Consider the following 20,314-nt stretch of genomic DNA (forward strand, 5'->3'; position numbering starts at 1 on the left):
CATATCTTGGTTTAAACAGAAGTATTAAGTCTACCCTTTTATAGGTTATGGTAATAGAAAAACAAGTGCTCTTGAGTGAGCATGTTTTATCCAATATTAGGATGAAGTTCTCTGTTATTAAGTACTTACATTATCTGGTAACCAATGATTATACATAAAATTGACTTTTCATTCATCATTTATGCCTATCGGTCTGTAAATGCTTTATCAATTATGTAAAAGATAAATATGTTGGTTATTTTTTCAGTACATTTACAGTCTGTTAGACAGTTACACAAATTTTCAGTTACATAATATTTTTCATTCTTTTATATTTGTCTGAATGATGTCCAGTCACTTATGTAGCAAAGATATGTTACTTTTTACATACATATAATTATGAAAACTTAAGGAGCAGCCTTTAAATTGATGCCTTAACTTTCTCAGGAGACTGTGATGTGCAGTCCTGGTTTAAGATGTCGGAAAAGCCACCTGTTGTCCTCAGACAGCAAGAAAAGGAATTGTCATCAGTTGAGGTGAGGCCCTGCTGTTCTTAAACTAGAATTGTGTAATTGAAACACTGATGGAAAAAAATAAATAAAAAATAGTGTGTGATTAACTATTGTGATATATTGTAAGAATATTTAATATGTTCTCCTCTATTGGACTATGTTCTCCTCTGTTGGACAGAAACTACATGTTTTACGTAACAAAATAATTCTCATCTTCCCTTTCACTGTAACATTTATAATCACACATTACTGTTGTGAGACTGTAATATTAGGTCACAGGTATTAAGTAAACATGTATATTTTGTGATACTACAATAAACCCTCCTCTCTCCTTCTGCCCACCTCCCTCTATTAGTTTCTGTCTTTCTTTACACGTCTCTCTCCTTTCATTCAATAGTTTCTTAATGGAGACAAAGTGTAAATATGTCTATAATAGTTTCCAGAATGAGATTTTCACTCTGCAGCGGAGTGTGCGCTGATATGAAACTTCCTGGCAGATTAAAACTGTGTGCCCGACCGAGACTCGAACTCAGGACCTTTGCCTTTCGCAAAGGTCCCGAGTTCGAGTCTCGGTCGGGCACGCAGTTTTAATCTGCCAGGAAGTTTCTATAATAGTTGTAAATTGTCTCACTCTTGGTAGATTATCGGTCACACTATGATATCTATAGTGTCAGTGATTATAAAAGTGTAACATTAGTTCATATGATGGAGGGAACATCTGACATTACATTAGATTATATTTAGTTTTCATTCCATAGACCAGAAAATGAGATGATTCTTGTGGGTGTCTAACAAATCAGAAAGTATAACATAGAAAACATAGAAAGTTTGAATATAATACTCACTTCCTAGATCATTTCTCAGGAGGTTGTCAAAATATGAGAATACATTCCAGTAGACTGGAACTGTTTGTACTTGCAGAATTAATGCACTGTTAGAATGAAACATTGTCATGCGTTTTTAAAAAGTTTATCGCACACAAAGTACCTAATCTGGACTCTTGTGACCAATTACTGTCAAAACTGAACTCTTAAGATATTTTTACCCAATCTGGTCTAACAGTATCTGTTAAGATATTCATCTGTAGAGTAGATGGTATTGCCTACCAAAAAGTTTTTCGGACTCTAAAAAACCATGCTTTATCTGAAACCGAGTAGCTGTCAGAAAGCGGTGACTCTGTTTGAATACAGTTAATGTATTTTCATATGTGCAGCGTATGTATCTTCTTACAGGAAGATGATGAGCACCATGGACCTGTAAAATGAAATTTTTATGATTTAGTTGTAGTTATCAGTAAAACATTAACAGTGAAATAGTATTTTATTGGATCTTAACTTTCTCTCTCAAATTGTTTTCAGGGCACAGATGCTGCAGTATTATCTATTGCTACCACTGCTACAACTACTTCAGTAGTGTCTATGGCTTCTATTACTACTTCAACTACTACTACAACTACAGCTACTACTACTACTACCCCAGTTTTATCTTCATCAAAGAAGCGAAAAGTTGGTAGACCAAAAAAACATTTGCTTGATGATGGGAAGGTTGAGACCACAGAAATGATAGTAGCAAAGAAACCAAAAACAAAGAATGGTCTTATGGGCTTTTTATTATCACACCCAAGGCTTGATAGCACTTTAGTAAGTTCCCAAGAACAAAACAAAACCGCTGCACATATGATTTCAACAATCAAGAAATTGCCTATAACTGACCACAAACCAAAGATAAGACCAAAGCTGAAGGCTGAAGCTAAGGTGAGTTACAGACATTAATTTTTTAAATAGTTTGAGTACAGTACAGAAATAACAAAATCATTCAATAAGAAATTTTAGATCATCATAAATGAAATTATTTGTAGAAAATAATTGGATAATATAATGTGCTCAATGAACAGTGAATTTTGAAAATGTACCCCCACACTGCATAAGCAGCCCTTTCACCTTCCTGATATGATGGGCTTTGTATATAATATGTGAGTATTAGCTATGTGGTATGACCAATAACAGCACATTTGTGTATTGTCCCATGTTGATACAAAAATTGAGGTTTTATCATGCAGTCAAATGTACTGTTCCATGAGTTGCACATATGGTCATCATGATTGAGATTTCATGATTTTTTTTTTTTTAGCCCACAAAAGATATGAAAGTCACTAACCCTTCAACAAATCTTGCACAGGACATATGTTGTAGTAAGCTGCAAGTTGAAAGGTACCTTTTCATTTCAGAAAATTTGCTGAAATATCAGATATACTCAGTTCACTAGGTGATCATAATTTGGAGCACCTGCCATACTAATAGGATAAGAGAGTAATGTTTCATTAGACCAGTAGATATGTTTTCCAGTAATCAAACATCTCATTTATGTATTTGTACACCAAACTAAATGTCATCAGTGTTGACTGTGACTCATGTTCATTAGAGATATGATCTTGGTTTTATCCATTTTATATTGGGTGGTCACTGATCTACTCTGCTACAACTGACAGAACATACAGGTCACCAAAGCAAGTACTCATGCCAACTATGAAGCTTTTGTGCCTTACTTATCCATCAGTTTGTCATTTAGCTGTGCTGATACTTAAGCTATAGTTGTTCCTAAAACTCCCACAAGTGAAGTCACAAGGCCATATTAGCTGCCCTTCATGAAATAGCAAGAGAACCAATTCTTTCCACATGACAATTAAAACCCAATTATCTGTTGACAATGGCAGAGTTTATTATTTACTGAAGTGAGATATAATTCAGTGATCATTTGATGTATATTTGTAATTGATCTCAGGCAACATCAAGAGTTTAATGAAAACCATTGTTCAAATTACGTTTTCAGTGAGGTAAAAAATTAATGGTCACTGTTGCAGTTGGCTTGGAATAGTGTGGCTTTTGAAAACTGCTAATTCACAATCTTCCATTTGTTCATATATATCAGCTGCCCAATTCATTGCTTCTACATCTATACCCATTCTGCATCTAATCTACATCTATTCTCTCCAAACCACCATGCGGTGCATGGCAGAGGGTACATACCATTGTACCAGTTATTTGGGTTTCTTCCTGTTCCATTCACATATCGAGCATGGGAAGAATGATTTTTTTGAATGCCTCTGTGTCTGCAGTAATTATTCCAATCTTATCCTCACGATCTCTATGTGAGCAATACATAGGGGGCTATAGTATATCCCTGGAGTTATAATTTAAAGCTGTTTCTTGAAACTTTGATAACAGACTTTCTTGAGACGGTTTGTCTGTCTTAGTCCTCCAGTTCAGTTCCTTCAGTATCTCTATGACACTCCCCCATGGATTAAACATTCCTGTGACCATTCATGCTGCCCATTTCTGTATATGCTCAACATCCACCATTAGCCCTGTCTGGTATTGGTCCCACACACTTGAGCAGCATTCTAGGATCGAATGCATGAGTGATTTGTAAGCTCTCTCTTTTGTTGACTGATTGCTCTCCCCTAATATTCTACCAATAAAACGAAGTCTACCACCTGCTTTACAAATGACTGAACCTATGTGATCATGCCATTTCATATTCTTGCAAAGTGCTACACCCAGGTATTTGTATGAGTTGCTTGATTCCAACAATGACTCATTGATAATGTAGTCATGGGATACTATGTTTTTTTCGTTTTGTGAAGTGCAAAATTTTACATTTCTGAACATTTGGAGCAAGTTGCCAATCTTAGCACCACGTTGAAATCTTTTCAAGATCTCACTGAATATTTATGCAGCTTCTCTCAGATCGTAAGTCACTGTAGATAACTGCATCATCTGCAAAAAGCCTGATGTTACTATTAATATTGTCTGCAAAGTCATTAATATACAACATGAACAGCAAAGGTCCCAGCTCCCTTCCCTGGGGCACATCCAAAGCTACTTCTACATCTGATGATGACTCTCCATTCAAGATAACATGCTGTGTCCTCCCTATGAAAAAGTCCTCAATCCAGTCACAAATTTCACTTGATACCACACATGATCGTATTTTCGGCAATAAGTGTAGGTGCGGTACTGAGTCAAATGCTTTTTGGAAACCAAAGTACACTGCATCTACCTAAAATAGTTGGATTCTTTTCTGCAGTTGTTATTTAATCTTGGTACGTGTGCCATTTTTCTGTTTTTTTGCTAAGCAGCTCTTCTGCTGTAACTGCAACAGACTTTCAAACATATCCTTCTTTTTGGATTGGCAATATGTTCATGGTGCATTGATGTGACCCAACACAGTAGTAATTCAAAGTTTGTGATTGACAGTGGTTGTACTCAAAGAAATGTTTTACTTAAATAGTGAACCAATTTACTGTCTGCAGTGCAGTGCACAAAATACTGAATGTGAGTGTAAACATGAGAAGTAGCTAATTAGTGTATTTAAATTTTTTTAATCTGCAGGTGAAAACCTGGTCTTGGGCAGATGATGATGACAATGATGAAGAGAATAATGATGATAATGATAATGAGCATGATTTAGAATGGAGATCAGAAAACATGAGGCCAGCAGTGAGCAAACAAGAAGTGAAATACATTCCATGGGTGAACAAAAGTGAGAAGGTAGCCACCAAACATTTATGGATTCATATTTGTTTTAAATCATAGCAACAGAATTTACTGCTTGTATTACAGAAATTATATTACCTCATGAGCACATAAATTCTCTCTCTCTCTCTCTCTCTCTCTCTCTCTCTCTCTCTCTCTCTCTCTCTCTCTCTCTATTTGTAATAGAAAAGGTTGATGCTGAAATAGCATCAGGTGGGTTAGGAGACACCAAATCTCCTTCTTGAGAGAAATAGGCTGATAAAACATAGGAGAATGTAGAGGAAAGATGTGCAGGAGATAGAGAAAGGCAAGTTACTAAAATCATTAAACAGAAGTGAAACCAGGCTCGGGAAAGAAGGACCAAGAATCATTTAACTAACCACTTAGATTAAAACTCCAGCATTTGTTAGCTGGAAACATGAGAATGCAGTCACAAAAAGAGAATACAGAAATTCTGAAAAAAATTGTAAAGATTATGAAGGATACATGAAAAAAAATGTTATTGGTTTAGGAAAAGTAAACGAAAATACTTTTAAGGAAATATCAAATGGGTTTGCTGATAGAGTAACTGGTAAACTCAAAATTCAGTAATAAGGGTAGGGAACTCAATGATAAGAAAATTGTGTAGTTACAATGACATAAGCTATTACAAAATTCTGATATTTGTAAATAAAGAGGAAAAAAATTATGGGACTTGAAGCATTATTTCACACTTATTTTATATCTGACAATACTTAATATTTGTTTTCCATCAAACAAGTAAAATATTCCTGCAGTGATAGTAACAGATTTCAAAAACTGTGCAGAGGTTAGTAATACTGTGGTGTGAATGTTTTGGATGTTGTCAGTTATGTCAGCTGTAGAGCTAGTCTTACGGAAAAAGTCCATGTTTTGTTTGGCAATAAAGAAAGTTACAAAAGGGATCCACACTGATCTCAGATACTGTGACTGTCAATGATCGAGGTCAATACGTTAAGATCAAAATGTTGTTGTTGTTGTTGTTGTTGTTGTTGTTGTTGTTGTTGTCTTCAGTCCTGAGACTGGTTTGATGCAGCTCTCCATGCTACTCTATCCTGTGCAAGCTTCTTCATCTCCCAGTACCTACTGCAATCTACATCCTTCTGAATCTGCTTAGTGTATTCATCTCTTGGTCTCCCTCTACGATTTTTACCCTCCACGCTGCCCTCCAATGCTAAATTTGTGATCCCTTGATGCCTCAAAACACGTCCTACCAACCGATCCCTTCTTCTAGTCAAGTTGTTCCACAAACTTCTCTTCTCCCCAATCCTATTCAATACCTCCTCATTAGTTATGTGATCTACCCACCTTATCTTCAGCATTCTTCTGTAGCACCACATATCGAAAGCTTCTATTCTCTTCTTGTCCAAACTAGTTATCGTCCATGTTTCACTTCCATACATGGCTACACTCCATACAAATACTTTCAGAAACGACTTCCTGACACTTAAATCTATACTCGATGTTAACAAATTTCTCTTCTTCAGAAACGCTTTCCTTGCCATTGCCAGTCTACATTTTATACCCTCTCTACTTCGGCCATCATCAGTTATTTTGCTCCCCTAATAGCAAAACTCCTTTACTACTTTAAGTGTCTCATTTCCTAATCTAATTCCCTCAGCATCACCCGACTTAATTAGACTACATTCCATTATCCTTGTTTTGCTTTTGTTGATGTTCATCTTATATCCTCCTTTCAAGACACTGTTCATTCCGTTCAACTGCTCTTCCAAGTCCTTTGCTGTCTCTGACAGAATTACAATGTCATCGGCGAACCTCAAAGATTTTATTTCTTCTCCATGGATTTTAATGCCTACTCTGAACTTTTCTTTTGTTTCCTTTACTGCTTGCTCAATATACAGATTGAATAGCATCGGGGAGAGGCTACAACCCTATCTCACTCCTTTCCCAGCCATTGCTTCCCTTTCATGCCCCTCGACTCTTATAACTGCCATCTGGTTTCTGTACAAATTGTCAATAGCCTTTCGCTCCCTGTATTTTACCCCTGTCACCTTCAGAATTTGAAAGAGAGTAACATTATGAGGAAAATATCTGGCCAGAATACACTGTGCATTAAGTGATGTTTATGGTGAGTTAATAGTGGTGAGTTAATAGTGGACCAGTGCACAGTTTCACATTTTGGCTAATCACATATGTGAGTGTCATGTAAGATCAACAGTGGCTCAAAACCAGGAAGGTGGCAAACTTCACCGGATGAACAAACTGTTAAACTTGTGACAGATGGTCTTCAAGAAGTTGTCATGTAGCACATCAAGAAATTTCTGAAGCTACAGGGCTTCCATAAACATCAGTGTTCCATGCTTTGACAAATTAGTTAAACAACAGAGAAATTTCATTGTAATGGGTTCTGCACTGAACAGAAGTGTAAATGGCCAGATGTTGTAACCTCGGTGGAATACAGATATAACATTGAAAGTAAAGCTTTCTTGTGTAAAATTGTTGTTGATGATGAAATGTGGGTTAGAGACTTTGATCCAGAGTTGAAATCACAGTCAAATGACCAAATAAATTTTTATTGAAGTCAAAGGTCAAACAAATGACGATCTTCACTTATGATTCCAGTGGAGTCTTCATTATAGGCTGAGATCCTTTTGGACATTATGTAACAGGAGTGTATTATCATTAATTCATTCAATGACTGAACAGAAAAATGAAAAAAAGAAAACTGATAACAGTTGCTCAAGGTTTGGTCACTGTTCATGACAATGCTTGCCTGCACAACACTGATGTCATAACTGGCAAACAATGCAAACGTAGTTGGTAAGTGTTACCTCTTGGGCCCTATAGTCCTGATATTAATCTGCCAAACTTGACTTATTCCCAGCATTGGAGCAACATATGCAAGAAATCACTATTCATCTCTGGAAGATCTTTCTGCCCCTTTTATCCGAGTCATTTGTCAGCTGAAAAAAAGATGGCATGTTAGATGGAACTGTGAAACTCCTCCAGCATTGGGACATGGGTCATTGAGAAGCAAGGATGTTATACTGAAGGACTGTGAAAAGATAATGCCCAATAAACATGTAAATAAGGAAATAAAATATTTGCATCATATGTGAAATTACTCTCATGATGCAGTGAGACAAATAACGAGCATAAAAAAGAAAGAAAAAGAAGGAAACATTAAAGCAAAAATATTAAAATTGTTACTCACCATAAAAATCACACATTGAGTTGCAGACAGGCACAGTGAAGAGACTGTTACACATTTAGCTTTTGGCCAAAGCATTCTTCAGAAAAGAGAAAACACATCTTTACACAAGCAAGATATCTCACACACACGGCTGCCGTCTCTGGCAGCTTGGACTGTAATGCAGCTGTCATGCTGAGTGGAAGTCTCGAGTGGGGCAGGGAAGGTGGAGAGATAGCAGTGTACAGGTGGGGAGGAAAGAAGAGCATTCTTTGGCAGTGAGTGTAGGGACTAGATGTAGGCATGACAAAACTGCCAGATGCAGCATTGGAAGGCTGTGGGGCAGGGTGATGGGGGGAGGGGGAGGGTGACCGACAAAGGAGAAAGCAAGGAGGGGGAAAGAAGGGTGAGTGAGTTGGCAGAAGGCAGCACACAGTGAGAGTGAGGTGACATGAATAGGGAAGAGGTGAACGGGGGGGGGGGGGGGGGGGGGGGAGAGGGGGGGTTAAGATGGTTGGGTGGGAGGTGTGGGGACAGTTGGTTACTGTAGATTCAGTCCATGATAATTTCAGGAACAAAGAATGTGCTGTATGGATAAGTCCCATCTGCACGGTTCAAAAAAGCTGGTGGTTGAGGTTGTGAAGCAGCTATTGAAATCAAGCATGTTAACGTTAAGCTACATGTTGTGCCACAAGTTGGTCTACGATGCTCTTGGCCACAGTTTAGCAGTAGCCGTTCATTCTGGTGGTCAGCTGGTTGGTGTCATACCAATATGAAAAGCTGTACAATGATTTCAGGAGAGCTGGTATATGACATTGGTGCTTTCACAGGTGGCCCAGCATCTGATGGGCTAGGATAAACCTGTGGCAGGACTGGAGTAGGAAGTGCTGGGTTGGATGGTAGGACAGGTCTTGCACATGGGTCTTCCACAGGGATTTGATCCCTTGACAAGGGGTTATGATTGGGAGTGGCATAGGGATGTTGTGGAGGTTGAGTGGGCAATGGAACACCACTTAAGGAGGGGTGGGGAGGATTGTGGATAGGATGTTCCTCATGTCAGGACATGATGGTAGGTAATCAAAGCCCTTTCAAAAGATGTGATTCAGTGTTCCAGTCCAAGGTGGTAATGGGTATACAGTCTGGCCACCCGGGGATGGTGTATTTGCAGTGACAAGATCTTCACAGACAGACACTATCGCCCAGACATAATCAACAAACAGATCTCTTATGCCATTTCCCAACACAACCCCAGTCCTTCCACCAGCCCCAAGAATCAGCTGCAGATGAGTGCTCCCTTTGTTCGCCTCTATCTAGTCTCTGCACACTCGGCCAGACAGCACTCTTCTCTCCCCCACACCTGTAAAGTGCTATCACTCGCCCTTCCCTGTGCCACACCAGATTGCTGCTTATTAGTATGACAGTTGCATTCCACTCTGAGGTGCTGGAAATGTGTGTGTGTGTGTGTGTGTGTGTGTGTGTGTGTGTGTGTGTGTGTGTGTGTGTGTCTTCTCTTTTCTGAAGATGACTTGGACCGAAAGCTAAGTAACAGTCTTTTCATTTTGCCTGTCTGCATCTCAGTGTGTCATCTTTACAGTGAGTACCTTGTAAAAGTCGCAGACCGATGACAATTACTCAGAAATCAGTTGAACGAGTATTTTGAAAGTTATTTCTTTCAGGGATGAATTACAATGTTTAAGGGTCTTTCAATGTATCTCAGCCTGGCATCTGTTTTTCTACTATTAATTTTATGTGGTGATTACACTTTAGGCAGCTCCTAGGTATTTTATGGTAGTTACTGAAGTTACCTTGGCCAAGTGGTGTACCAAGGTGCTTAACATGCATTTGTTGGAATAACAGCTGTCTGTTTAGTAACTATGAACTAACTAGGTACAGCTTTAGATGATAAAGGTCCACACATGAGTACAACTGAATTGTCCTTGTGAGACAATACGTACCGAGTGCCCACTATGACGAAGCGTTGCGAGAGCCAGATGTGATAGGGCTGGAGATTAGCAAAGAGCTGGCCATGGCAGGACTGACTGGATAGCAGACAGGACAGGCCAGCCACGACAGGACCAGTGATGACTGCACTGGTGCCAAAAGTGATGACGATGAGCTGGATGGAGTCCAGTGGTGTCTCACAGGCAAGGGCTGGATCATTACCAGAGGAACATCTGGTGTGGAATTCTGTCAACAAGAATGGAGTGCTGTACTGCACAGCAACATGGTAAACAAACTTGATGGCAGGAGGCCTGCTGTGGCACACACAAAATTTTCAGATACCCTGTCTGAAAACTGGAAAAAAACTGAAGAACCTGAGTGAGCTGTATGGAGCTCCTCAGCAGGACCTGAATTGCCCAACCCCTGAATGGAAGTGCTGGAAGCAACAATTAATTGCCTGATCCCTATGATGTAGGGCTGGGGGCAACAATGGCTCCAGTGATTGAGAATAAACTGCAGGTGAACTAGAACCTGAATGAACAGATACGTGAAGAATTCACAGACCAGTAACAGAAAGTAAAGAGTGTGCACATTGGAACAACACACAAACGGGCCACCTGACTTACGCAGAAGAGAGGACATTTTCTAGGACTTGCCTCTGCTGAGAAAGGCGAAATAGACCTGATCCTGTACCCAGTTGGGACACTCTTGTACTGTAGTAGGGTTTGAACACAGAGTGACTTAATACAGTAACATGAGTATGTTGCCCCATTGAGATGAATGAACACGTAAGCAAAATTGAACAACTAAGAGAGAACGAAAGCCTGTTCCAGCAAAACTGAAGGAAAGAACATCAGAAAACACTTGAATACATGTGAAGAAGTGGCCTCATCGTCCATATCTTGTCCAGGCACCGTGAACCTTGGAAAGTGGTTCAATTGTCCAACTGAAATGCAACACGACATGGCAGCATCAGGCTCGGTGTGGTGCCAGGTTCGGTGTGGTGGAGAGGAGATGGCTGGGTGACATGGATGAGACCAGGATCTGGCACTGCAACCAGCAAACTGAGAGCAGGTTTCAGAGTAGAGCAAATCTTAAGCAGGCACTGTACTGAGAATCCACAGAAACTATGAATGTCACATGCATCCGAGTCACCAGTCAAGGTATGGCAGACGAGGGAAGAGTACTGACTCACAAACCATTAGCCTCATCACCAGTTGAAGCAACCATGGCCATCTAGTGTAACAAGGTAACGATTGATATTAATGGACTGGGATAACAATTGTTTGTTCATTAACCATGAATTAACTTAGTGCAGCTTCAGAGGGTGGATGTCCATATGTGAGTACAACTGAATTGTCCTTCTGAGATGATTCCTAGCTATTATGAGGAACTCCACAATCATCAATAGTGGCAATGAGCAGGGAGGTGCTGTGGAAGTGTAGAGACATGGCCCCACAAGCTGTGAGCTTGTGGGCAGTCAAGGAACAGCTCCCGTGAAGCAGGGCCGTCTGGGGTGGCTGGCAGAGATTCCAATGGCTATGATTCTATTGAAGGCACATGGGATCTACCAGAGCAGCTGACAGGAGTGCAGTAGCTCATATACTAACAAAGGCACGAGACAACTCTGTTTGATGGATAGCAGCAGCAGCAGCAGCAGGCATTGTTGTCTGAAACTTAGGCTCGAAGGCAGCTGGCAGTTGGTCTGCAGCCTGTAGCTGAACACTGTCAGGGGGCAGAATGGTGACCTAAATACCTATCACTGCGACCTGTGTGCCATGTATCAGTGTGGTTTGCAACCCCCAGGCACTGTGGTGGCTGCAGGAGGCTTGATGGCAAACCGTCCAGTGACTCTTCTGTTGTGAAACAATCTCACTAGGTAAGGCAGGGATCCGTGAAGTATATCTGCAAGTTTATTGGCTGAATATGTAGGGGCCAGCCGTACATATACCACACTTACTGTTTCCAGTGATTTGTTACCAATACTGTAATCATACAGTAGTAGATTTCTTTGCCTATTTATGCAAAATAAATAAGCTTTTTCTACATTTAGGTTCACCTACCAGTCCCTGCACAAATTATCCATTCTCTGCAGGTCCTCCTGCAGTTCACTACTGTCTTCTGGCATTGCTGCCTTCTTATAGACATCCGTTTCATCTGCAAACAGACTTATGAAGCTTCCAACATTCTCCACCAGATCGTCCATATACATTGTAAACAGTAATGATTCTATCAGATGTGGAGTACTCCAGAAATTACCATTATATCTTTTAATTTTGTTCTGTTGAGAGTAATATGTCCAGTTCTGTCTGCAGAGAATTCCCCAATCCAGGTAAAAATCTGGTCCCATACTCGGTAAGGTTGTATTTTGTGCTATAAAGAATAGCGCAGAACTGAGTCAGATACCTTCCTGGAGTCAGGGAACACAGCCTTAGCCTGGACCCTGGTGAATTCGATGCTTTGGATCTCATGGACAGAGTTGAGTTGAGTTTTACAAAATCTCTGTTTTTGAGGTCGTGTTTGATTTTATAGAGGAGAATTTTGTTCTCAAAGAACATCATAATGCGTGAGCATGAAATACGTTCCATAATTGGATAATAGGTTGACATCGGTGATATAGGACTGTAATTATGTGCATCTGTCATACAACCATTCTCGTAAACAAAAATGACATGCTCTTTTTTCGCCATTGCTAAGTATCCAGTGACCTGTGATAAACTGCTAGAAGGGGAACAACTTTGAGAACATGTTGATCACACTTGAGTAGTCACCTTTCTTCTGTTAATTACCATAGTTTGTTAGGAGTTCACATTTATTCATTAGGCAGTCAATAACTAATTTGTCACTTTCTAAGATATAAAAAGTTTTATTGTGTGTCAAAAGAGCAAGCCATTAGATAGGTCCATGAAACATTTGACAATGTGCAGTCTATTTTTTAAGGCCCATGCATGTTCCATTTTCACCACAATTTATGTATCGTAAACACAGTAGTTTATTTTTCTGGGCAGAGCTTTTCTCTGTGTCTCTTTTCTTCACATATTTGTGTCTGTAAAGATTCCAGACTAATTTTCATATTAAAGTTTTTCTGATTATATTTTTCATTTTATCAGAATGACAAAGTGCCTGCCAAAGTAGTTCAAAATGAAAGTTCTGGAGGGACATCAGCCAAAAGGAAATTAAGTAGTGGCGATGCAAAGGGTACAAAAACAGCAAAAAGAGTGGCCCGCTCTACTAGTCAAGATAAAAATCAACATGGAATCATTACAAAACGGCAGAAAAGGAACAGATGTATAGCAGGAACAAAAGAGGTCAGTCGACAGGTTCCTGCTCTTCCTGCGACTAACACTGCTAGTGAGACAGAAGGAGAAGATTTACCACTCAGTGTTTACAGCAGCAGATCTTCACCACGTAAGTAACTGTCCTCACATTTTTGCTGTATCACCAACTTTGGAGAATATCTAACCAAAAAGGAATTTTGGTTTCTTGATGTAAACCAAATACGGGCAGCTTATTCGGCATTAGATTAAGATTTGTACAAAAGTTCTTACTTAAGTTATTAATCATCTTCCTTAACATCTATTTCAACATCATTTAGCATTCGACTTTAATCAACTACTTACTGCCGCATACATCCTGTGCCAACTAAACGTCTTCTTTCTCTCTACACTTGTCTTCGCTTGCTTGCACGTATAAATAATGCTGTTTATGCAGCAAGTGCTAAGAGTTGCTCTTGTCTAATACTGAACAATTATTTCTATTTTAATTGTCTTAAATACTTAAGTTAGTGCATCTGGCATGGCCTAACAATATCACTGTATTTATTTCACTCTCTCCATTTTCCTTTATTTGATGTGATACATGATGTGTGTGGCATTTTGATGAAAGCTTAATGGCTGTCAGTTGTGTAATCGTTTAATTCTTCATTCTGGTGTGCAATGTCAGAATATACTTTGCCATATGAAGAATCATATAGTGACTCTTTTGTGTAATTTTAAAAATGTACTGATTATTCTCTGGCATATCTAATCTGCAGTGCAAATCTAAGTACACATACACTAGCTACCTGAGCCAAAGGTTACTTCACCTGTAAAAATTAAGAAAGATGTTGGAGCATGTAAGATTAATTAGAAATGAAGTCTGAAAATAACACAAGTCCTCAAATAAAGCAGGCCTAGATCAGAAGGGAGCAGGAAGTAAAACCGATGAAGGAAAGAATTAAAATTCAGGAGACAAAAGTAAAATATTATGTGCAACATACATAGATGGACATGTATTTACTTATGTCTTTATGAATGTCTTAACATGATGCCTTTGTAATAGATTTGCTTCACAAATTTACAGACTCCTTGTATTGTGCTAATTTTGTAAAAAGTGATCTACACACACACACACACACACACACACTCTCTCTCTCTCTCTCTCTCTCTCTCTCTCTCTCTCCCCCTCTATTTATGAAAGAGATATGTACACAAGATGCTACCAGGAACAGTGCAAGCTACCTTTAGTCTGTATTCCCAAACAAAATCCAGTCCAAGCCTTATCAGAGTTTGATCTATTACAAACAGTCAACCAGAATACCATCATAGTCAGTGTTAACATTGATGACGTACACTTCACTACTCATACCAGTAGTGATGTAGACCAGCTTATATTCCAGAGTTTGGTGTAATCCTGTCTGAGGATGCATCTAGAGGATCGGTACCATCACAGTAATAATACATCATCTGTCAGTAGTAATGTTCTGCTAGATACTCAGTTTCCAAGGTGACATGATATGACACTGCAACATTGGTTTTGCCAGTGATGGTTTTATTACAATATGATATGGTACCACACCCGAAAAATCTTCCCAGGGAACTTACACAACCATAAGATGCAGGTGTGCATGGATCAGAGGAGCTGCCCCTGGCAAAGGCAGTAGGCCAATGTCCATGGACGCCACTGTGGAAGGCCGAGGCAGGGAACCAAATGGTTGCTGACGAAGATAATGGAGGCAAAGTTGATCTTGATGCTGCCACAGAAGTCTGTGGCAGAGGCCATGGTACGGCAGGCAGAGATCACCCTGCTTATCCGGTTTAAGTGGCATCCTAACTGATGGACCTTACAGAAGGACAAGGCTCCAGAAATGATGTAAACCAGTAGTGGTCACAGCATATCCAAAAGGATGTGGTGAGGGTGACCATGAAGCCACTCCATTGGGTTTCATCCCTTGATCAGGGTGGACCTTTAAGTTTCTAGAAAGCTGCACAGGGCATTAAATGTGTGTGACATCATTAACTTAGGAAACTGTGTTTTAAAGATATGCATAAAGCATTCCGCATGACTGTTGAAGGCCAGCTGAGATGATTTGGTGGGAAGGTGTTGAATTCCATTAGTCACAAAACTGCACGAAGTCATAGGAAGTAAATGCCATCCAGTTATCAAACACAAAGATGTGTGTGATGCCTTCAAGTGCAAAGACTTTTTCCAAGGCCATGATAGTAGTGGCAGTAATGACCTAAGACATGCAGAACACAGAAGGGAAGTGAGGAAAAGAGTCAATCATGACAAGGCACGTGGATTCCAAAAATGGGCCAGAAAAATCTAAATTGGTATGCTTCCATAATTCACAGCATCAGTTCAGGAAGAGAACCACTCAAGAGATGCAGCTTGATGGACCTGACAGACCATGCCCACAATGTATGAGTCAGTGTTTGGTCAGAATACATGTCATACCAAACTTTTCATTCGGGAGCAGAAGAAATCAGGATGTGGCATTGGTCCTCATCCGAGAACAACAGAACCCCCCTTGATTTAAGTGTAGTTGATGTTGTCATGGCTAAGGGATGAAATTTTTGCCTGGAAGGCATGTCCCGCCATTATGTTGTACAGAGTGAAGAAGACAATGTAACATCAGATTCTTGCGGCTGGTAGCTGCAACAATGCACTTTGTTAAGGGAAAGGTGGAAATGGCTGAATGCAGATCTGAATTGATCTGGAAACACATTAATTTATGTTGGTCAAAGGCTGAGTCAAGTCCCCCGAGAATTGGGACAGTGCATCTGCATTTGTGTATAACATCATAGCACAATACTTGATCGAATAATGAACATAAGGAAATTAAAGTACCCAGCACTGTAGGTGGAGGGTGGTCTGGTCTGATGCTTGTGGACGCAGATGGTGAGCAGTGGGTGATGATCCATAACAATATGAAATTTTTATTCATAAAAGAATAATTTATGAATAAATTATAGTGAGTGCCTCCCGCTGTGTTTGAGAATAGTGTTGTTGAGAAGCAGGTAAGGTCTTAGAAGTGTATATGATAGGGCACTCAGGGCTATACATATATATATGGGAGGGCTATGGCATTACTATGCGGGAGGGAAGGGGGCATGTCACTTGCAATTATGAGAAGTAAACCAGGGGTGTACACTGCTAAACACAGTGCCTGCTTAAGGGAATTTTTTTGAAGCATGGTGATCCTCGGGAACTGTGACCATAATATTGTCAAGGTATGCAGCACACTTGGGATGCAGTAATTGGAAACTTCCGTAACAAAGGCACTTGATGATGTCCATAGGTCCAAAGATTTGTCTGTGCTGCCTACAGTGGAAGTGACTCTAAACTTAAGTGAATTGATTGGTTTAGCAAAGACACAGAAGCATTGGTGCTCAAAATTAACCTCACAGGATGTTTGCCAGTGTAAGTACATTTTCTGGGCTGCGTTTTGAGAAGTTAGCACTTCCATAGATTGCTCACTCACATGGTCCTATTCTTTAGGTTGGCCTGTGTTGCATCGGAAATGCTAAAACATACCTCTTTCCAGTATCTTCTTTTGCCATGAAAAGTTGCTTGCTGATGGGGGTACATTCTGTGTGCATGGCAAAGAAAAAAATGACACCTCTTCCTGTGTAGCCAATCACCACTGGTGTTGTTATTTACGTGACTGCCTTAGCCATGGTGCAGGTAAAGGGTGTTCCAAAGGTATAGTGACGTTCCATACAACCAGTGCTGGAGAGCTAACTGCTGCAACATCTTCTTCCTTCATGTATACAGTTTGGGCTGCTGGGCTGTTTCACAGATTTGAGCTATTCACATTACTTCTGCCAAAGGAGGATTTGATTTCCTCATTGCATGGTTTCTCACATCAAGCTGTGCATAAGCGACACAAAATGGCTGATAAGGAGTCCATGTTGTTCTGCCCTCACAAACATTTGTAATTTCTACCTAATCCCTGGAGATTGGCAGCCCCGTCTGCATGAAATTGATTGAGACACATTTTTCACTGCTAGAATTCTTGCAATAAAAAGAGAATGTTCTAGGCACTTCACGTTCTTCAGATTTATTAATGGCTCTAGTTTTTGTATTAGATGAAACAGTCCAGGATTTATATATAAGAATGTGGTCTTTTGTCCTTCCATATCAGAAATTTGACAAGCTGAAAAATATAACTACAGCAGTAAGCATTCTGCTCATCACGTTGTTTGTTGAGTGGTGAAAAGGCTGTAAACATGTCTCTCCTGGGAGACATTCCTGCTACAGTCGCTAATGCTCACATTGCCTGTAATATAGCCGTAATCAGCACCTGATAGACTTATGTGACTGGTGTTAGGAGATGCCATAGTTTCCTCTATGGTTGAAAAACCCGTGATCCCAAATAACTACAAAAATTTTAAAAGTGTAATCTACATCCATTACAGTTCCTGTCCTTGTTGCCACTTCTGTAAAAGGTGATCTACACACAGAGTTAATGGAGTTATTCACAAGAAGTTATATACACTGTCTGTCCTAAAAGTTCGGAGACTGATTTTACTTGTGGCATGTAAGTGACATCAGTATAGTAAGTACAATGGCAGCTTAAAGTAATCACTGTAAACAACAGATATGCATTCAGCCAGTCAGTTGTGAGTAGGCAGAGTCAAGAAGTGAACATGTGACCATTAGCATGTCAACATCACAGTGTTGCAGAACTCTTAAATTGTGTGTTCAAGACATTCTACAAAATGTTGTGAAGAAAAGGAAAGTGCATGTAAAGTTTTTTCTGCACACCTTGAATGCTCGAACAAAAAACACCACCACTTGTATGTCTGCTGAGACTTGATTGAAGTGAAAAATGCAGACAATTCTTTTGTGGGGGAAAAAATCACAATGAGTGGCGAGGCCTGGTTTTATGAATATGAATAAAAAGACATAAAGTGTAGAACTGGTCTGCATTGTTTCACAAAGACCAAAGGAGGTACGAATGTGACATGCAATGTGATCAACATCCCAAAGATGGATTTCTCTGAACATTTTATTTGGTCATATGAACATTCTGTCCCATTTTATTCAAGTGGGTGGAGACTATGTAGAAGACCTGAAGGATTAAAACCACCGATCTTTTGTCTACTTTTTATTGTGTAGTCTCAAAACTTTTGGGACTGATGCTGTATATACAGCTAGGAACAGTGCAAGCCATCTTAAGTTCACATTCTCAAACAAAGCTGTATCAGTGATCTGTCTGCTAGAAATAGTCCACCAGAGCAACATTGTAGCACATTCAGTAACATTTGTGGTGCGCTCTCCACTGCTTAGGGTGGTGTTCGACCTTCCTATATGCTAGAGTGTGGCTGTCTTGGAGAGCAGCATCATCCATGTAGTGGCATCACAGTGGTTGATAGAAATGTTGTGCCAGTTATTCAGTTTCCGTGGTAAAATCAGGAGGCACTACTACAGCTATATTAGTTGGAGAAAATCACACCTGATAACTTCTCGAGATGTGCTTTAGAGATTTCATATTTTGATCGTAGTGTTGTCTTTTCTGGTGATAAATCTCATATAACTATACATCGCCATTCTATGAAATCATCGTACATTCTGCTGGCTATGTCATATAAAATAGCTCTCCTCGAAAATAATTCTGTCTGCACTAGCAGCCAGGATGCATAAGGCACTAGACAGCTGTAGGTTCAGTTACAGAAGATGTATTCTGGGAATCAAAAGGTACACTTCCCTTGTGATATAAACATCTTTGTTGTATTTTATTATTATTTTTATTTAAAAAATCAAATTTTGTTAGTAATTATTTAAATTTCACCATGATTGGATACATTTTAGCATTTTCATAATTTCTGTTTTTTTTTTTAATTGCGTAATATTTAGGATTTTCTAAACAAAAGTTTTTGTTTTGTTTTTTGCAGCATCCTGTTTGCTGACAGCTTCACACTTAAATACAGACAAGCAGCGTGTTCTGACTGCATCAGGAGGTTTGTTTTATGCTGGCACTCTGAGTGCAATCCGTCCACCTGATGTATACGGTGTGACTTTGGATGGAGAACGTGGGAACCGTCAGCATATCTATAGCCGGGAGGAAGTGCTGAAGGATGCGGTGAGTTGCAAGAGCATCCTAATGCTCCGCAAAACTATTTATTTAAATAGACACTTCACAATGCTGCCTTTGTGAAGCTATTTCACCCTGTTAAATGAGTATGCAGCACAGTCAGTGATACATCATCATCAGATATTCATCACTTTTTCATCTAATTATTAAAGGACATATTTACAGCCTTTAATTTGTATTTTAAGTAAATAATTTCATTCAGCTCTCTTTTCCATTAACTTGATAGTACAACAAAAGAATTGGTAGTGATACTGTATTGTTTCATGATGTAATGACTCATTCATAAAGCTTACATAAAATTTCATTCAGCCATTAATACAGCATCGAAAACTGGAATATTTCTGATGAGCTTTTGGTTAAATATTTAACATAAAAAACATGAAATGCTGCCCTTAATGATTTAAAATATGTATTATGTAGCAGTAATTGTCACACTGTATGTTGGACTCTGAAAGTTCAAGTGAGCTATGGCATGACTATTCCCCAGAAAATTCAAAATTGTTCATTATAAATATAAGGGGTCCATCAGTGTCCAAAATATGAGGTGACAATGTGTTTGCACTGACTCACTCATGTATCAAAATTAGAAAATCCCATTTTCCTTAAAATGTGTCTGTATACTAGAAAGATAGGTATTTTCCTCTGAAATCTCAGTGTTTATCAGGCTTCTCATGTTAGGTTAAGATTTAGTGTGATTGATTGAACAGCATGCCAAGTACATTAAAGGACTTCGTCGTTGTCAAAAAATTGTAGCAGGGCTATTTGAAATAAGTGAAATTAGTTTCTTTTTAAGTCCAGGTTATTTACTGTTGTTTTTCTT

The 20,314-nt window shown here is 39.4% G+C and overlaps 1 protein-coding gene across 1 annotated transcript in view; it reads left to right on the forward strand.

Annotated features, from left to right (window-relative positions):
- The window catches only part of LOC124593793, a 298,108-nt gene that overhangs the window by 241,862 nt on the left and 35,932 nt on the right, over positions 1–20,314 (forward strand). Inside the window, exons 15-19 of the mRNA XM_047132142.1 lie at positions 427–515; positions 1,850–2,245; positions 4,883–5,041; positions 13,247–13,544; positions 19,295–19,482. Of these exons, the coding sequence (XP_046988098.1) occupies positions 427–515; positions 1,850–2,245; positions 4,883–5,041; positions 13,247–13,544; positions 19,295–19,482 (1,130 nt within the window). The remainder of the gene's footprint in view (positions 1–426; positions 516–1,849; positions 2,246–4,882; positions 5,042–13,246; positions 13,545–19,294; positions 19,483–20,314) is intronic.

This window comes from Schistocerca americana, chromosome 2 (genome assembly GCF_021461395.2).
Source record: "Schistocerca americana isolate TAMUIC-IGC-003095 chromosome 2, iqSchAmer2.1, whole genome shotgun sequence".
Taxonomy (NCBI): domain Eukaryota; kingdom Metazoa; phylum Arthropoda; class Insecta; order Orthoptera; family Acrididae; genus Schistocerca; species Schistocerca americana.